General features: G+C 38.9%; 3 protein-coding genes across 3 annotated transcripts; 2 read left to right on the top strand and 1 right to left on the bottom strand.

Annotated features, from left to right (window-relative positions):
- The first annotated feature begins 2,059 nt into the window (after positions 1-2,059).
- Positions 2,060-3,062, top strand: LOC106095782 (low molecular weight phosphotyrosine protein phosphatase 2). Its single transcript, XM_013263125.2, has 3 exons — positions 2,060-2,344; positions 2,413-2,765; positions 2,835-3,062. Exons 1-3 carry the CDS (start codon positions 2,314-2,316, stop codon positions 2,934-2,936), a joined length of 486 nt encoding a protein of 161 aa, XP_013118579.2. The 5' UTR covers positions 2,060-2,313; the 3' UTR covers positions 2,937-3,062.
- A 2,136-nt stretch (positions 3,063-5,198) lies between these two features.
- Positions 5,199-11,724, bottom strand: LOC106095778 (autophagy-related protein 2 homolog B). Its single transcript, XM_013263117.2, has one exon. The coding sequence runs from the start codon at positions 11,519-11,521 to the stop codon at positions 5,477-5,479; it is 6,045 nt and encodes a 2,014-aa protein (XP_013118571.2). The 5' UTR covers positions 11,522-11,724; the 3' UTR covers positions 5,199-5,476.
- Positions 11,725-16,467: 4,743 nt separating this feature from the next.
- LOC106095772 (low molecular weight phosphotyrosine protein phosphatase 1) lies at positions 16,468-18,640 on the top strand. The gene is made up of 3 exons (XM_013263096.2): positions 16,468-16,585; positions 16,650-17,002; positions 18,271-18,640. Exons 1-3 carry the CDS (start codon positions 16,555-16,557, stop codon positions 18,361-18,363), a joined length of 477 nt encoding a protein of 158 aa, XP_013118550.1. The 5' UTR covers positions 16,468-16,554; the 3' UTR covers positions 18,364-18,640.
- The last annotated feature ends 974 nt before the right edge of the window (positions 18,641-19,614 follow it).

The following is a 19,614-nucleotide window of genomic DNA, read 5'->3' as shown; positions in this document are numbered from 1 at the left end:
AGTCCGCCACTTTGCCCTAAAAATAGGTATCAAATTCGTCCTTTACTCCCAAAAACCTTTCATTTGAGTCGAATAAAGCCATGATCGGTTAATGTCCTCAATGGGCAAATTCGTTTTTTACTCCCAAAAACCTTTCATTTGAGTCGAATAAAGCCTGCCCAAATGGACTTAATTTTTTGTGACATATTCGTAATATACTCCCGAATACCTTTCATTTGAGTCTCATATTGACATGAATGTCCAATGTATGTTCCGGAGGGTTTTGGGGTTTGGGAGGCCCGCTGGGTACTAAGACTCAATTTTAATACCATATTCGTATTCTTCTCTCCAATCCCTTTCATCTCATACCCACATTGTTCTGATCGGTCCACTTTTGATTTTGGGTGGGGTTTTTGAGGTAAGGGTGGGGGGCCCTTTCGATATCAACAAATTATAAAGCCTATTCCTTCTTCCTGACCATATTCGTAATCTAGTCCCGCATACCTTTCATTTGGTATTCATACTCGTCCAAACTTATTTTAGGAGGTTTTGGGGTTGGGGCGGCCCCCCAGTTGATTGGAACCAATTTGTATACCCTCCACCATAGGATGGGGGTATACTAATTTCGACATTCTGTTTGTAACTCCTCGAAATATTCGTCAAAGACCCCATAAAGAATATACATATATTCTTGATCGTCATTACATTTTAAGTCGATCTAGCCATTTTCTTCCGTCCGTCCGTCTGTCGAAATCACGCTAACTTTCAAAGGAGTAAAGCTAGGCGTTTGAAATTTTGCACAAATACTTTTTATTAGTGTAGGTCACTTATGATTGTAAATGGGCCACAAATCGGTCCATGTTTTGATATAGCTGCCATATAAACCGATATGGGGTTTTGACTTCTTGAGCCTCTAGAAGGCGCAATTCCCATCTGATTTTACTGAAATTTTGCACTCGGTATTTTGGTATCACCAACAGCTGTGCTAAGTATGGTTCAAATCGGTTCATAACCAGATATAGCTGCCATTTAAACCGATCTTAGGTCTTGACTTATTCAGCTTTTAGAGGGCGTAATTCTTATATACTATTTGACTGTAATTTTGCACATGGTGTTGTGGTGTCACCACCTACCACTGTGCTAAGTACGGTTAAAATCGGTTAATAACCTGATATAGCTGCTTTATATGGCAGCTATACCAGGTCCGATCTTGACTTCTTGAGCCGCTAGAGGGCGCAATTCTCATCCGATTTGGCATTAATTTTGCATGAGGTTTTTTGTTATAACTTCCAACAAACTGTGCTTAGTTTAGCGCAAATAGGTACATTAACTGATATAGCTGTCATATAAACCGATCTGGGATCTTGACCTCTTGAGCCTCTAGAGGGCGTAGTTATTTTCCAATTTGGTTTAAATTTTGTACAACGGCTTCTCCCATGACTTTCAATCTATATGTGAAATATGGTCTGAATCGATCTATAGATTGATACAGCTCCCATATAAACCGATCCTCCGATTTTGCTTCTTGAGCCTCTACAAGGTGCAATTCTTATCCCAATGACCTGAAATATTATTCTTTGTTTGTCTAAAAAGACATAACGCGCAAAGAACTCGATAAATGCGATCCATGGTAGAGTGTACATAAGATTCGGCCCGACCGAACTTAGCATGCTCTTACTTGTTAATATTAAATTCGTACTCTACTCCTGAATACCTTTGATTTGAATCCCATATTGTCCTAATCGGTACATTTTTATTTTTAGGTATTACTTTTGGGGTAAGAGGGAGGATCGGCCGCCCTTTCGATATCAACAAATTATGTAGCCAACGTTTCCCTCCAGACAAACCTACACAATCTGAGAAAATTTGAAGGTAATCGGTGCAGGCGTTTTTGAGTCTTTACGGCACAAACAACAACCCGACAAACATTTATATATACATATATAGATTTTGTCCAAATTTCATTGCTATTGGAAACTTTGTTAAAATATAATTTCCATGGAAAATGTCGTCAAAATTTCATTTCTATAGGAAACTTTGTCAAAATTTCATTTGTATAGCAAATTTTGTCCAAATATCTTTTATGTGGGAATTTTCTATTCTATATGAAATGTCAATGCTTTTATCCAACTGGGTCACATCGTTGCATTAAAGTACATTATTATACATCCCTGGAGTAGTCAACAAACAGCTGTTTGCTTTTGATTGTTTACAACCGCACAAATTAAATAGAAAATGCATTTAAATCTTAGAAGCGTAGACTGATTAATCTTATATTTTAAGTCAATGTACCCCTTTTATGTACCCTAGAAAAAGGAAACCAAAATTACTAATATGACCAAAAAGATTTTAATGGTGTGCATGGGTAAATAGAAAATAAAAAACGTTGAAAAGTAAATAAAGTAACCTACATAAGTATATACAACTTAACAGGCAACATTTGTCGTTCCCCCATGGCAGAGGCAATAATGCGAAGAGCTCTTGAACGTACAAAGGCAACCGATGAATGGTTTGTTGATAGCGCTGCCCTGGTTGGTTACCATAGTGGTTGCTTGCCCGAAGAGCGTGCATTAGATGTTTTACAAAAACATGGCATAACCTACAGCAAAGAAGCTCGGGTTATAAGACCTGACGATTTTCTAGAGTTTGATTTTATTTTTGGTATGGATTCAGATAATGTGGCAGAATTAAAGAAAATATCACCTTCTAATTGTAAAGCAAAAATAATGCTATTGGGTACATACGGCTTGGCTGAAACGGAGAAGAACATACATGATCCTTACTATGTGAGTAATAGCAGTATGTCCAGCTCTACCTTTTTAAATTTGTATTGTTTACAATTGTTTTGTCAACAGTTTTTAGGTGAAGCACCATTTGAGGAAGTTTACGAGAAGTGTGTGGTAGCCTGTAATGCTTTTATACAGGATGTTGTTTTAAAAAACCCGAGTTGCAGCTGAAAAAGATGTAATCTAACGGAAACAACGAGGAACAAATGCTGAAAAATATTACTTAAACATTTTTGACTTTGAAGAAGAAACTTTAATCTAAGTACTGAACAGAAATATGAATGATGTTGAAGTTAATGATTTTTTTCAATGGTCACAAAAAGCGACACACATAATAATTTTCGCAAAAATTTCCTATAGCAAAGAAATTTTGACAAAATTTCCTATAGCAAAGAAATTTTGACAAAATTTCATATAGCAAAGAAATTTTGACAAAATTTCCTAAAGCAAAGAAATTTTGACATAATTTTCTAAAGCAAAAAAACTTTGACAAAATTTCCTATAGAAATGAAATTTTGACAAAATTTCCTATAGAAATGAAATTTTGACAAAATTTCCTATAGAAATGAAATTTTGACAAAATTTCCTATAGAAATGAAATTTTGACAAAATTTCCTATAGAAATGAAATTTTGACAAAATTTCCTATAGAAATGAAATTTTGATAGAATTTCCTATAGAAATGAAATTTTGACAAAATTTCCTAAAGCAAAGAAATTTTTACAAAATTTCCTATAGAAATGAAATTTTGACAAAATTTCCTATAGAAATTAAATTTTGACAAAATTTCCTATTGAAATGAAATTTTGACAAAATTTCCTATTGAAATGAAATTTTGACAAAATTTCCTATTGGAATGAAATTTTGACAAAATTTCCTATAGAAATGAAATTTTGACGAAATATCCTATAGAAATGAAAGTTTGACAAAATATCCTATAGAAATGAAATTTTGACAAAATTTCCTATAGAAATGAAATTTTGACAAAATTTCCTATAAAAATGAAATTTTGACAAAATTTCCTATAGAAATGAAATTTTGACGAAATATCCTATAGAAATGAAATTTTGACAAAATTTCCTATAGAAATGAAATTTTGATAAAATTTCCTATAGAAATGAAATTTTGACAAAATTTCCTATAGCAAAGAAATTTTGACAAAATTTCCTATAGAAATGAAATTTTGACAAAATTTCTTATAGAAATGATATTTTGGCAAAATTTCCTACAGAAATTAAATTTTGAAAAAATTTCCTATAGCAAAAAAAAAATTGATAAAATTTCCACCATTAGCAAAAAAAATTTTGACAAAATTTCCTATAGAAATGAAATTTTGACAAAATTTCCTATAGAAATGAAATTTTGACAAAATTTCCTATAGAAATGAAATTTTGACAAAATTTCCTATAGAAATGAAATTTTGACAAAATTTCCTGTAGAAATGAAATTTTGACAAAATTTCCTATAGAAATGAAATTTTGACAAAATTTCCTATAGAAATGAAATTTTGACAAAATTTCCTATAGAAATGAAATTTTGACAAAATTTCCTATAGAAATGAAATTTTGACAAAATTTCCTATAGAAATGAAATTTTGACAAAATTTCCTATAGAAATGAAATTTTGACAAAATTTCCTATAGAAATGAAATTTTGACAAAATTTCCTATAGAAATGAAATTTTGACAAAATTTCCTATAGAAATGAAATTTTGACAAAATTTCCTCTAGAAATGAAATTTTAACAAAATTTCCTATAGAAATGAAATTTTGACAAAATTTCCTATAGAAATGAAATTTTGACAAAATTTCCTATAGAAATGAAATTTTGACAAAATTTCCTATAGAAATGAAATATTGACAAAATTTCCTATAGAAATGAAATTTTGACAAAATTTCCTATAAAAATGAAATTTTGCCAAAATTTCCTATAGAAAGAAATTTTAACAAAATTTCCTATAGAATTGAAGTTTGACCAAATTTAACAACAGAACAACTTTCCAAACAATTAGAGTTACGCCCTTAGCCTGAAACCCTATAGCAAAGCTCATATTCCACTAAAGGGTTAATCACATTCACATGAAATTTTTGGGGACATCAAACTCAACAAATCTAAGTATCACATCAAGGCCGTTAATATGTATGCCAAATTTCATTGTTATAGTCATTGTATATGCTTCCAGTAATACCCGTACAATGTCGATAGCATGACGTTGATTTAATACAATCAGACTGAAAGTCTATTTGTCTATCTCTTTGTTCTATTTTTTAAATGAAATTGAGGCCATCGCCGCAATTCAATCTGTCCCAATCATCATCCCCCAACATCATCATCATCGTGGCCATCATTGTAAATGCAAGTCTAGAGTCAATTGCCGAATTCTGTAAATAAATATGTTATCAACAATTGTTATGATTTGAATAAAAAATTAACAATTTTATTTATTACATTTTATTTTGTTCTCTCTTAGTGGTAGTAAATTTTATATAGTATTGTATATGTATGTATGCTTGTGTATGTTAGGTGTTTGTTTGTGTGTATGTGTGAGTTTGTGTATGTATAAGTTTTTGCAAATATTAAACTTTACTTTTAAAAATTATTTTATTTCTATCATGATCACCAGCATCGTTCCATTGCCAAACCCCCCTATACCTCTCACGGCCTTAGCGCATCGCCAGTCATTATCATCATCTTCGACTGCCTCCTTTTGTGTTCAACAGTTTTCGTCTTTCCACTTCTTTTTAGCTTCGATTTTCGAATCAGGTACCAGCGAACTCTTAACACCTCCCAAAATATTTGTGGTGGCTTGGGTGGCCAAGACGGCTGGACACACCACCAGTTGTGGCACCTGACGCATAACAGCTCCCACAGCACCGGTCAGACCCTTCTGATCGTGTTCCGCCACTGCGGTCTCTATCAAATTATTGGCCGAATCATTAATGCCATCCTTGACAATTTGATAGGCATTCACCACACCCTCACGTATATCCTTGGGTCTGTGAGTTCGGCGCTTTTGACCTCGGCGGTTTCGTTTCAATTGCCTCACCGAAGGTCCAGGTGAGACCATATCAAATGCCGTCTCGGCGGTGAATTGTAGCAATTGTATGAACCGTGATGTTATCTCCAGTGCAGCAAGTATGGTGCGAGCACTGAAACTTTGAGCCCCCAACTGCAGGCCACGTATAATACGGCCATCCTTCTGATAATGCTCTATGGGCAGCCAGAATAGATCATAGATACCCTGGAACAATTGCACAAAGGCATAGGTTGGGCCTACACCGCTTAAAATTTTGGGTAATTGGTTGCGCTTGATGTCCTTTAGCCATTCCTTGGCCAGATAAGTGAAGACCTTCTCCAAGCCCAGTATGCCACGGCGATAGACAATTTTCTTTAAGATAATCTCGGAACATTGCAGTTGGCCCAAGCCCATGAGTAGACCAGCCACAGGGCCCTTGGATAATTCCACACGGCGCCCATGATAATCGAAGCATATTGAAATGTCAGGGCTGAAAACCACCTCGCGGAAATATGTGGGGGAATCCGAGTTTGAGGCTCCTCCTGGTGACACCCTATTTCTGGAACTCACTGAAGCACTATCTGCCGCCTGGTCATCTATTAATATCGACAAATTCTCATTTACTATGCGACGGGCCCTTAGATCTTGCACTGCTTCTGGTATATCCAAATCATTGCATATTGTAGCTGTGGGCGGCGGAGCTGGGGCCTTGGGCTTATCGGAACTCCCTTCGCCTTTGCCCGCCTGCTCACTCTCACAACTTTTGCCAAAGCTGGTAAAGAAATCCGTCATAAACTCCAAGGTATCCTGATCTATGTGCAAACGCAAAGGCGACAGAGATATTTTTAGGGAACATTCTTGGGCCGTACTTTGTTCGGGATTTGGACGTACATGCAGCGACTTCACCACAACCATATGCTTCATTCTCTTGTTGCCGAATTGCTTGGTATTGGCATTGTAGAGAAATTTGTTGATTTCCGATGTCTGCAGGCGATCCCGTATCTCCAACTCGTTGACCAGGAAAACTTGGCGCGAGGCATAGGCCGCCTGCAGGGGGTATACCTCATAGGAAAAGCCTACTTTGCTGAGTTGAATTTCAACCAGAATCTCGTGATTGCGCTCCTTGCCACCCTTAGACTTCCAGGTTAGCTTCTCTTTAGGTTTCTTGTCCTGCTGCGGTCGACATTGGTTGCTGGCATTCGAAACGCCATGGCGATAGGCGTCAGACATGGCTGCATTAGCATCTGCAGCAGGCTCTCTTGAAGTCGCAGACGAGGAGGCGGCTGTGGCGACTGCCCCTGTTGTAAGGGCAAAATCATTGCCGCCATACAAATGCCAAGTGACTGTCATCTCACACAGGGTATAACGCATTTCGGGTAAAGGAAATGTGGCCGGCGCCTTGAGTATATCATTGTGCGAAGAGGGCAAACAGAAATGATTGTCCACTATGCGTAAGGGATCTTCGGAAATTTTTATGTCCTCAAAGTCATGCTCCACTCGTTCTTCGCCCACAATAAAGCAGTAATCCTCCTCAGAGGAGGCCTGGCTCTTCAGCTCTTTCCTGGGCGATTTTTGTTCGTTTATAATACCAAACTCTCCTTTGATCAATGCCAAAGGTTCACTTGCCACTGCGGTGCTGGTGCTGGGCATCTCCAGCTCTTGATGACTGGCCATGGTTAAGTTCATTTCCCTAGCCACATCCTTATGGGAGCCGCATGATTCATCAGGAAAATAGAATAGCTTGAGTTCATCATCTCTTGGTGTCAATTCAGCATCGCTGGCTTCCATAACCTCCTCGCCATCCCTTACCGCCTCGGCCATAAGCAAGTTAACACGCTCCTGATGCCTTTGGCTAATGTCCGAAGATGTTTGTGATTCGTTCATAAATAAATCCGAGTCAGAGCTTAGGGAGGAATTCAGGGAGCCCTTTTCGGCTGCATCATCATCTTTGGCTATATTATTGGCGATATAACCAATCAGCAGGGCAAAAGCACTTCCAGAGTCGTAACACGTCCTTAGATGGACATCTTGCAGAGAGCAGCGCAAGTCCAATTTGGGATGTTTCTCTGTGCTGGTGCCACTGATGCGAAGAGATATTTCCAGCAAACCAAAATCCAATACGGGCACCATGTTGCCTGCATCTATGTGGGTCACCTTGTTGCAGGGCAACAACTTCGCAGTGTCATGAGGAGCCACTGAAAACACACATTCCTCCAGAACAAAGCGCAAATTACAGCCAGGCATGCTTGAGATGATGTTACTGCTCACGGAAAAGTAAAACAGCTCCAATACCGCCCGATAGGGAAAATTGTCAGGGCGAAAATCAATGGCACAATCCCACAAATGTAGCTGCATTTCGGAGATCACACTAAAGGGCTCATAGCCCTCAATGGGGAAGTCCATGACATCGAGAAAGTCCAACAATTGATTGAGCCAAAAATATGAGGGTGGCATGGGGATGTACCGCAATGTGGTATTCTTAATGCCGGCAGTTATTTTTAGCCTCTTTATGTGCTGTGCTAGATTTTTTCGTATTTCAATGGCCACAGTAACCATTTCGCTATTGTCGCCCTTGCCGCAGGGGATAATTCCCTTGGTTAGACCGGGGGGAATTTTGTAAAATGTGGATTTCATATAGTCTTCGATATCGTTTTTATTGTCACAACGCAGGGGGGAGTTCATGGGCACCACGCCGCCATGATACATTTCGACGCTGTTGACCTGTAGGCAGAAATAGGCCAAGCAGGGATCATCACAATAGCCATTCAAACTGAATATCCTCAAGTCGTCCACATAGAGCAGAAATTTGCCCAAAACTTCGGGTAAAATATGGTTGTCAGCATCGCGCACAGGCACAAACACAGCTGCTGTGGCATGGCCAATGTTGATTTCCACCGAACAACGATGACATAACTTCTTCGAATCCTCCTGCCTTTTCGATTTAGGTTCATTGTGAAGAATTGAGGAGCGATATGTGAAATCATCTTCATCGTCAGTCTCATCGTCCTGGTCGGCAGCTGCCTTGTTGTCGTCGTCATCCTCTTCGCCATCATCATCACCGTGGTGCCTTGTGCCCATGGACATTGATTTTGTTTGGTACACTCCCTCAAAGGGATCTGGGGGATGCGTGGATTGTTGCTGAACCGCTGATATATACACCGAGTCCATCAAACCCAAATTCTGCATGCTGGCAAAACATTTCTCCTGCAAAGAGGGCGTTGGTGTGCCTGTCAAATACGGCGATGAAGGCTCCCACATGAATAAATCCGAATTGAGACGATTATAGATGAGCTCAAACAATTGCTTGGACTCCAAAAATAAATTTAGGATGGGAAAACTTATGCGTATTCCAATCACAGATGAGGCCATAGACTTTTGGCAAAACTCATTGATCTCATGAGCTTCGCCCGGCAGTAGAATGGTTTCGGTAACATCCATCTCGACCTTGGGTTGGGCAGTGCTACTTTGTCGACAATTGCGTTTCGAACTGAATGGCAGGCAGGGAGATTCACAGCACGCTTCATCATTAATATCTACAAACAATTGGGGGTATTCGAAGAGAGGCTCCTTGCCATGCGGCTGGTCGGTGCGTTTGAAGCGAGTATTTACAATGTGAATCTTTTTGGAACGGTCCTCACAGTAGTAGATGTTGATTTCTCGCGAGGACAATTGCACTCGGTTATTGCAGTATTTGACATTCATCTGTTCCAGACTGAGCAATAGGTAATCGGTTCGTATGTTTTGTTTCCACCAGGGAACACGTTCAGGATCATGGGCAGGTTTTGCATCTATAATAGGGAATCTTATGTTAACATCCAGATTGGCACAACTCACATTTATGGTGGTGTTAAGGGCCCCTCCCGAGCACTCTGCTTCTTTAGCGCTCACTGTGTGTGTTTTGCTGGCATAGGGCGAGGGAGCAAACAAAGCGCCCAGGCGATCAATGATGGAAACATCAAATTCCAGAGCACAAGGAGCCAGCTCTAGGCTTACATTAGTAGTGGACTTATTTTTCAGATTTACATAATTTGTGGAGGCCACTTGCATACCAAGTTCCGGCTTGAAATGGTATTCATGAGAGCTGGCTCCCTTGCGTTGTTTAAACGTCAGCAAAGGGGTTACTCTGCCCTCAAGAACCTCACAAAAGTCCAGCTGTGTGGCATTCACCGAAGCATTGAATTGCAATATGTTTTTGTTACGATTTTGTTTGCCCTCAGCCACCAGGGGATGCAAACGCAGCAGTATGTGGTTCTTATTGCAAAGGACTACTTCATGCAGCTCATCACTGTCCATTGGGATGGCCTGCAGCTGGTCGAAAAATGATTGCGACACTCTGGTTTGTTCATTCAGACTTTGCTCATTGTACAGGCTCTCATAGTAATTCGAAGCAGACTCCACCAATATGTCCTCCTGCAGCACCACCCACACAAACGAGGCCACCTTACACACAAAGTCGGTTATTTCACCCGACGAGTCGAGATTTGTGGGTTTACGTTGATAGCGCGAAACACTTGTCAAAGTGCTGCGCGAACTCATGCTGGAGCTAATGGAGTCACAATACCTCTCCTGATGACTGGCATAGTTGGTAGTGGTTCTGGCATAATTAGTATTTGGCTGCAGATTTGTGGTAGCACCATCATCGGCACTTATCCAAGCCGATTGATTACCCAGTATTCCACTGCCGCCTCCGAAACTCTCAAAACGTTCTGCACTCTCGGGCATATTGTTGAGCATATCATTGGAATGCGAAGATTGCATGGATTTCTTATAGCGTGAATCATCCGTAAATGCTTCCAGGAATTCCAGCAGCATTTGTATTTGTTGTGGAGAACAAATGCCACCTATGCCACCCAGCTCTATGTAGAAGTAAATCTTTGGACCGGTCACATCCTCTGATTGTTTGACCTTTATTTGCACATGTTGTTCCCCGTTCAGTTGTAGCACAGGTATATCTTGCTGACGGCTGGGCTGTGCTGAACCCACATCTGACTTCAGTTCCTGCGTGTATATGTGTGCTCCCGTGACTCTTATATTGTGCTTCGTATAGGTTGGTATGCGATTTAAGACATCCGCCGTATATTCACCATCTTCACTGTACGGTTTTTGTGTTGTGGCACTTTTCTCGTTGCCCGTTTCATTTTTGTACAACACCTCATCGAGATGTATCTTAAAGGCTATACCTTTGAGCGAACTCACTAATGGATGTTCGATTTGTATGGTAATGTTGCTGAACTTTGCTCGAATGCGATTCAAAACATTATCGATGGTCTCGGCAAACTTCTCTAAACCACCTATTGTTGTTTGTGTCGTATTAGTGTCTGACTCATTCTCCTCTTGCCTCATGTACTCTTCGGCCAATTGTAGGGAACTACTTACAGAAGACCACATGGACTCTATCATTGAAGTGCCATCGTGCTCCCGTCTTACGGGACGTATGCACAGCACCACATCGGCCACTTCGATGGCACTATCACTTGTCATTAAGGCATTCCAGGGGACAGACAGTGTTAGCTGCCCTATCTGACCATCTGTAAATTCTAATGGCCATCCTTGTGCTTCGAACAGCTCATTGAGGGTCTCCACGCGCAGCGAGACATTTTTTATGGTGGCCTTGCCATTGTATAATTCTATATTCAGTTGTTCCAAATTCAAGTTCTCATCGAGAAATTGGCCCAAATATCTTTGTAGTAAATAACGACACGTCTTATTCTTTAGCCCATCCCACACATTAAACCACGACATGTTATTGTTTAAAGACGTATCTGATCCACCGTTGTTGTTTTATTGCAGTAGTGTGTCATCAAATTACATGGATTATTTAATATTTTGATTACAAGTATTCTATTTATGACTTTTTTTATGATATTGCGTTGCAAAATATAAGCAACGCAGTTTTTATTTCGTCCGTCCAAACAAAGAAAATTTTTGTGATTGATGATGGTAGTATCAAAACATTCTTCTTCTTCTTTATTTTTCAGCCCCACACACATACATATGGTGATGTCCCACGAACAAATGACAGTGATGCCATGCTGTTTTAAGGTAGATCTTAAGGGGGCTGAGACAATGCGATGAGATATAACTTAGGGCTTAAAGTATGCATGACTTTTGGAAAATATTTGCAATAATTTTATACGGATTTTGTGAAGTTGACTGTCCTCGTCAAGTTCTTAAAGATGAGCAAGCTCATTACGGTCCATACAACCGACCGTCGCGGGAACATGATGGCCATTGACTATTAAGAGGCGCGAATAATTCGCCTTTCCATATCGAAAAGGCCACCGTAGCGCAGAGGTTAGTATGTCCACCTATGACGCTGAACGCCTGGGTTCGAAACCTGGCGAGAATCGACCCACTCGACTCAGACCCAGATCCCTGTGGACGCACCCCATCTTAGTCGCGGAGTTCCTGGGTCTTGACACTCAACAGAATCAAGCAGACGAAAGATAGTACACAATAAACTGCTACAACAACAACAACATCATAAAAATTTTTAGAGGTGGTTTTCCCCCGACATTTGTGAGGTACTGTACCATTTGGTGTGGCAGCCATGTAAAAACTTCTCCACAAAAACCTCTTGTCGCACTGTGGCACGCCGTTCGGGTTCGGATTGCATTTGCAATCGAACATCATTGGCACTCAGTATTGAAGCAAGAGGCGGTGCTACCCGGCCTGTCACTGAGACTCTCCGCTTATCTATCGGTTTGACTTGAAGGTCTGGAAGGCGTAGTTCTTACCGGGTTGTCTGGACTTTTAAGATTTGGATTTATGTAATTCGGATTTCTATGATAACCCTTTAAAATATTTTCTATAGAGAATTTCTGTGAATATTCTATTCTAGTATATCCATGACTTAATATAAAAAGGGCTTAAGTCGATGTTTTGTTTCATTAGGAAAAAACTTAATAATGGACATGTAGAAAACATTTTTAATTTCCATTTCTCTGTATTGAAATTTTTGTCGAAATTTTGTTTTTATAAATTTTATTATTTCTTTATTTTAGCATTTTTTTATATTTTCTATTTGTATATTTATTGAACTTCATATTTATGTATTGTAGTCTATAAGATTTAAGATAGCATGGTCAATGTCAAACCCTATAAGCTTCCGAAATCTTCACCCGATAAAATGGATAACAATCTAAGGAGTAGTTCATTGTATTTTTTTTTAATTGGCCACTGCGTGGCTTCAAATTGCATTATCTGAATAAAATGAAAAATAAAACATTCGAAAAAAATACTTGGGCAGGACATCGTTGTGTGCCCAAACGCAGAAGTCACTGATAGCAATGTCAACGGGATTACGCTTGCTATAGTAAGATCTTCCGAAGTCAGTTGTAAGCTTCGAGAAAGAAAATCAAGATGAATGCTGGATGACGTGGGAAATTCGATGTCATTGTAGCAGTGTGTTGTACACTGAGGCGCCAGTCTTTGCAGATGAAGGACTCTATTGGGTAAATTCCGTACGTACAGCGTTTGGAAAAGGCTCATAGATGCAGCTCCAGAGACCGGGCCCTTCCATCACCTTCCTGATCATAACATGGTCCTTCTGGCGGCGTGAACTGAGACCTAATACGAAACCTGCGATTGTAAACGTGCTCACATATGTGTTGTTGTTTCTATAGCCACATTTTCATGTGGAGGTGGCGATCCTCGACAAGCCGATCGTCAGTACCGTTCGCCACAGGAAAAGGGTGGCCATTCGTTATTTAAAGGCGCCAATAACACACCTCGTCATATCGAGCAAGGCGTCACAGATAGTCAGCCACAAAACTTTCAAGCTAAAGCTGAGTTTTCCCCAGAGAAAGTTTTCACCATATGAGATCAGTTGGTATACCAAACTTTAACTCACTAAGAGGCATAGAATCAAAGAGGACTTAGAATATTTGAAAACCATAGAATTCCTGGCAAAGGGGTATGCACAACAAGACGATTACGGACCTTCTTCTGACACAGATAGCTATCAGCACCACAAAGGTTGCAGCTTTGAACTACGATTTGTTTGGTGTTCATCGTTACAATGAGAAGTTTATCTGAGAGCTACAGGGCGCGTCCTCAGGTTAGGTAAAGTGGTAACTGCAGTCACGGACAATCAGCGGTATCGAGTCTCCGTGATAGCTTGAGCGGCACTGGATATATCCTATGGATCGGAACAAGCTTGATCACCTATTAGACCTTGACGAGGATCGATACCTCCCCATGTCAATAAATAGGCTACAACAACAAACTCATCCACCCTACTCTTTAGACCTGGCTCCTAGTGATTTTTTCCTGTTCCCAGCCTAAGATAATGCCTGCCGAAGCTGAGGCTTAACACAAATCGTACCATCCCGTCAGCCGGCAAAGAGATCGTATCATATGCGGACGAATGTACGATTATGGCAATAGGCACCCCACCCATTGTTGACATCTGACTACCTCAATAAATTTGCCTCATATTCCGCTGCAAGAAATCTGAAGACATCTGCCACCAAATCTTCAGCCACATTGTTTACTACAAATACGCGTGAGGTGAATGCCGAGCTGACTGTGATGGTTGATGGAAAAATGATTCCGACCATCAAGTATCTCAAAATACTTAGCGTCACATTTGCCACAGCAATTTAAAAGAAATGGCGGCAGAAGCAGACGCCACAACTCCTACAGAGCAAGGATTGATGCAGATGTGCAAGATGTATGTACCGATTGTAACCAGGGACCACACGACACACGTCACCTGTTTAACTTCCCAGCCAGACCCACTCGACTCAGACCCAGATCCCTCTGGACGCACCCCATCTTAGTCGCAGAGTTCCTGGATCTGGACACTCAACAGAATTAAGCAGACGAAGGATAGAACACAAGAAGCTGCTGCAAAAATATCAGCATTTTAAGTGGCTCCCGGTGAACATTCCCTGAATGAAAGGGAGTAAAGGAGAGCAAGGATTGATGCAGACGTGCAAGATATATGTACCGATTGTAACCAGGGACCACACGACATACGTCACCTGTTTAACTTCCCAGCCAGACCCACTCAACTCAGACCCAGATCCCTCTGGACGCACCCCATCTTAGTCGCAGAGTTCCTGGATCTAGACACTCAACAGAATCAACCTGCGGTTTATGATATTTGCAAATGCAAAATTGCCCATTAACATTCCATTAAGGAACAGGAGTAAACTTGTCTAAGCTCATGTATAAGGGGCCACCTTTTTATAGCCGAGTCCTACCAGACTCTCCCTAAAGAGATGTCACACTGCGGCGTTTTTCATGGCTGTCATACCATTTTTATTCCCTTTACTATAAGATGGGGGTATACCAATTTCGATTGGAACGAGCGGCAAAGAGCAGTTTACGGGGATTAACTTTTTTTCGCTATATTCGTATTCTTCGCAAAATTTTCATTAATTTGAGTACCATATTGTCTACATTCCGTACACATTCACTTGATAAGCGGGAAGGCCCATTTGGGGTGCCAAAGCCCGAGCCCCAAAAACGGACTTCATATTCGTGTTCCCTGGGGTCATTTTCATTTTCACAGTAAACTGCACTTCAGCCGTTAAAGGTTAAAAAAACAATACGCAAAGAAATTTTTTGAGTTTTCCGAATTTAGAAACTGGAACAGGTCTGAAAACAAGGAGCTGTTGTCGTTTATAATTAATAAAAGAAAATGTCTTTATAAGTAGACAACATGTTATATAGGGTGACTGTGTAAGCAGTGGTGCAATTTGAGCTATAGACGACGTAACAAACTTTTCCTTTCTGCAGACGTGACCACAGTATCGCCTATGGTCGGGTTTATGCACCTTTTGTGGACCAGGTTTCACTTTCCGCGGACGTTAGTTTTATATCGCCTTCGTGCGACCAGAGATTGGGGTTATGCACCTAAACGACCTTGTGCCCCAAAGAGAGCTTGTCAAAGATCGTTACCCCATCAGCAAGTACATGACTATAACAACAACAACAACAACTGCACCGCCGTTGCAAAGAAACCCGAAACTGATCATTTAAATGAGAAATGCGTATGCGGACAACTCATAAATGCGACTGTGGTTGTTATCCTTATGAACAATGCCAACGTCCAGGCACTTGTATTCAAAAAAAAAAATCCACTTACCACTTCACATCAACAAATAGAAGACACCATTTCTTATTCTCTATTTAAACTGTTTTCACTATTTTGTCTTTTTTTCTCACTATTTATTTCACTTTAAACAATTTATTTACCAAAAGTTAATAAAGCTTGCGGTCTGTTTTAGAATTTTCACACAATTGACGCTTTTTTGGATGATGTTGCCATATGTTTTAACTAAAACAGTAACTAAAAACAACTCTGGACTGATCAGCAAAATCGGTTATGTTAAAAAGCAACTTCCTGTTTTACATATTAAAAATTCAAAACTATTAAGTTAAGTATCATATAATATACAACAAAGAATATTTCTTTACTGACGTACATATAAACTTTATATTTTTTTCTATAGTTTTAAGACTTTAAAACACTGATATAAGTTAAATAGCTCTAGAACCGCCATTTTTCGTTTGTTTCTTTTAGTATTTCATAATGGCAGAAACCCCTTTGGCGCTAAAAATATGCCTTGCTATGCTTTGCACATCGTTCAACTTATCATCACAATTCACCACACTTGCCCTCAACAAGTGGCAACCTTGCAAAGGTGAAAATGGCATTGACATTGAAAAAACAGCTGTTCTTGGTGTTATGATTTTGCCAAAACTCTAAAACAACGCACACATATTTTCTTTCTTTGCATATATTATTAATAAAACTGTGTATAATGGTTAAGAAAATACTAATGATTTGCCTTGGTAAGTATGGTTTGTTTATTTTATTTGTTATAAATTTTATGTTTATGTTGTTTTTATGATATAGGCAACATTTGCCGCTCTCCCATCGCTGAGGCTGTTATGGTGGACACCATTAAAAAAGCCGGTGTCTCAGATGAATGGGAAGTAGATAGTGCTGCGATTGGTGGCTGGCATGTTGGCAATTCTCCAGATCATCGGGCATTGAGCACCATGAACAAACATGATTTGCCCTACAGCAATAAGGCAAGACAGATAAAGTCGAAAGATTTTCAAGATTTCGATTACATTTTCGGCATGGATGAGGAAAATATGGATGATTTAAGAAGCAGAGCACCAAAGGACTCAAAGGCCAAGTTACTTATGTTGGGAGATTTTGGTTTGTCCAAAGCTGAACGCATCATAGAGGATCCATATTATGTTAGTACTATTGATTTGTGGCAAGGGGTCGTTTAAGGGTGGTTGACGCATGAATCGTAAGGTTTTATGCCCATTAGGCCCATTTAAGATATATATATTTTATTACATACATTTTACATTTTAGATTGAAGTGCTACAAACTTATGATTTTTGCATAGCCCCTTTAAATAACTCCAGTAACAGGAATGTAAAGTACAAAGTGGCCAAAGTGCAATTTGTGTAGAAAATAGCAAAAAAGCTATGAAAGGAAAGTCAATTTTTTGACTTCGTTTTTAGAGCTTGATCTTGTGGGATCATTAATGTCCTTAAAGAGACAGAGTACGGAAAATGAATAGTATGTTTAAATGTTGTTTATGTTAAATTGGTTAGAGTGACATTCTGTTTCTCAGTCAATTGCGATACCACAGTAAAAAACCCCGCACTGGTAATCCGAGCACGCCAACAATGCTGCTACAGGCGGCACATTGGTTTCAGCAACTATTCTCAATCCCTTGGCAGCCGGTTGTACCTACCGGATTGACCCGATAGAATACTTCATCGGCAATGGCTGCCGTCTGTGTGTACAACACACTGCTACAACAACTAACTTTTGTGTTGGTGTGCTTAGCCCATCCCCCATAGGCCTTTCTACGCGTATAGGGCGGTCAATGCCAAAACTATAACAATCTGTGGAAATTGGAACCAAATCACTTTAAAAACTTTAGACAACTTTTCAACAAAACTAAATCAGGGAAAATTGAAAATTAATTTAAAAAAATGCCTATACCTCACAAACTGCACTTTGGCCTTAATTTTTCTAAATAATTAAAGTTTTTGTTGCCAAAAGCCATGTTTTACCTACAATACTCAAAATTATTATTAGTCTTAAGTAAACCTTTTTATGAAAAATTATACAAAATTTTGAAATTGGAAATTGTTAATATGGATATGGAAGAAAAAGATACTGAATTCCACTTATACAAAATTTAAATTACTTGAGTTGTTAATATAAATTTATATATGTACCTACTTAGTGCCTCAACTTATAATGACAAATATTTATTTTTTTATTGTTTTTATTTGCTCCTTACAGGTACATCAAAGCCTCATATTCAATAATGTCCTTCCACAGCGTGTCTACCTACATTGTGGTTATAAACATTCGTAATCTGATGACATTATCGAATATGAACCTTTAGTATGGTTTTTTTAATATATTTTTTTTTTTTATATTTTTTCATCTTTTTTATATTTGTTTTAAACTTTTTTTTTTCATTTCCATTTTTTAGCAACGTGGTGATGCCGGTTTTGAAAAGGCTTATCAGCAATGTGTTATAGCTTGTGATGCATTCTTAAAGAAAGCTTTGGCCAATGAGATTTAAGTGAATTTTTAGAATACAATAACGTTATGTATATGATATACGAAAATTTTGTTGCCGTACCTTTTGCATTATGCGTGGAAAAAATTTAAAGGAAATTTGATAAGAAGATGAATTATTGGTAAGAATAATAACTTAAAAATAAATTTTTTGAATTTTGATGTTGATTAATCCAAACAAAACTACAAATAAAAATGTTTTTGAAAGTACGGACAACGCTTCACATCATAAGTTGTGTGAAGATTACACTGTTAAAATAAAGTTAAATATTTTAGGTTAATTAGAAGAAAACCTGCATCGATTACACTGTGGAACAATCTAAGGTTCATGGTATGTGGGTGGGAATATACAAACTTGGATAATGACATTGGGCGAAAAACCCAAAGGGGTTTACAATTCTCAGAGCAAATTTTTTTTATGTCCCCTTATGGAAAGCCGAAGACGAAGGTATCTATAATATATCTTTTTGAGTAACTCTTTGCTACTCACATTATACCTTATCGTTTTCCTTTTTATGCCATAAGTCGATTCAGTCTGGCCTACGTGTCTGTTGTTTTGATGTGGTGGTGGCGATCATACTCGTCAAGCAAGCTTGTTTCAGTACCTAGGACTAATTGCCGCGGGAAGGTTATGGTCATTGGTTAATTTAAAGCGCCAATAAGTCGCATTGTCATATCGAGAATCATAGGCTTTCAATATTAAAGCAATAGTTGGTGCCTGCTACTTCGTACGCGGAGCATTCCACTATCCGGTAGCTCTCAGCTGAGTCATATGTGATGACGATGAACATGAAAAAAAAAACACGGGAATGAAAAAAACTACTAATCTAGTAAACAATCTTCGGTTCAAAAATGGGTATAGATATAACATTGAGTATTATTCCTGTATTGATTAAGCACGAGGCCGAGGGAAAGTTGATTTTTTTCGCAAAATCGTTTATTATTTATTTATATCCAATATTTCGTCCCTTCGTTGAAGGACATTATCCGAGATACTACATTAAAGTATGGAAAAGCAGGTTGCTTAATCGAATAGAATTCTTAAACGTACAACAGCGTTCATAATACAAAACAAATCGCTGAGTATATCTCTAAGCTGATTGTAGCCTTGGTTGTTTTCGTTGCACTGTTTGTCTGTTGGCATTGTTGATCAGCATTCCCTAGCTGAGTGCTAATTCCTCTGTGTCTGTTTTAAAGTTTATTCATTTTTATGCAAGTGTGGATACTCTCCTCTCTTTCTGTAAAACTTTTACTC

Source organism: Stomoxys calcitrans, chromosome 2 (assembly GCF_963082655.1).
Source record: "Stomoxys calcitrans chromosome 2, idStoCalc2.1, whole genome shotgun sequence".
In the NCBI taxonomy this organism is placed as follows: Eukaryota; Metazoa; Arthropoda; class Insecta; order Diptera; family Muscidae; genus Stomoxys; species Stomoxys calcitrans.
Note: the sequence above shows the minus strand (reverse complement) of the source record. Positions and strands in the feature narration are given on the sequence as shown.

What these genes read in the sequence shown, in the direction of transcription:
- LOC106095772 (XM_013263096.2), top strand. Translation starts at nt 16,555, where the DNA reads ATGGTTAAGAAAATACTAATGATTTGCCTTG. An exon ending in AATACTAATGATTTGCCTTG is followed by an intron (nt 16,586 to 16,649) that starts GTAAGTATGGTT and finishes TTTATGATATAG; the next exon opens with GCAACATTTGCCGCTCTCCC. An exon ending in TCATAGAGGATCCATATTAT is followed by an intron (nt 17,003 to 18,270) that starts GTTAGTACTATT and finishes TCCATTTTTTAG; the next exon opens with CAACGTGGTGATGCCGGTTT.
- LOC106095778 (XM_013263117.2), bottom strand. Translation starts at nt 11,521, where the DNA reads ATGTCGTGGTTTAATGTGTGGGATGGGCTAAAGAATAAGACGTGTCGT.
- LOC106095782 (XM_013263125.2), top strand. Translation starts at nt 2,314, where the DNA reads ATGACCAAAAAGATTTTAATGGTGTGCATGG. An exon ending in GATTTTAATGGTGTGCATGG is followed by an intron (nt 2,345 to 2,412) that starts GTAAATAGAAAA and finishes ACAACTTAACAG; the next exon opens with GCAACATTTGTCGTTCCCCC. An exon ending in ACATACATGATCCTTACTAT is followed by an intron (nt 2,766 to 2,834) that starts GTGAGTAATAGC and finishes TTTTGTCAACAG; the next exon opens with TTTTTAGGTGAAGCACCATT.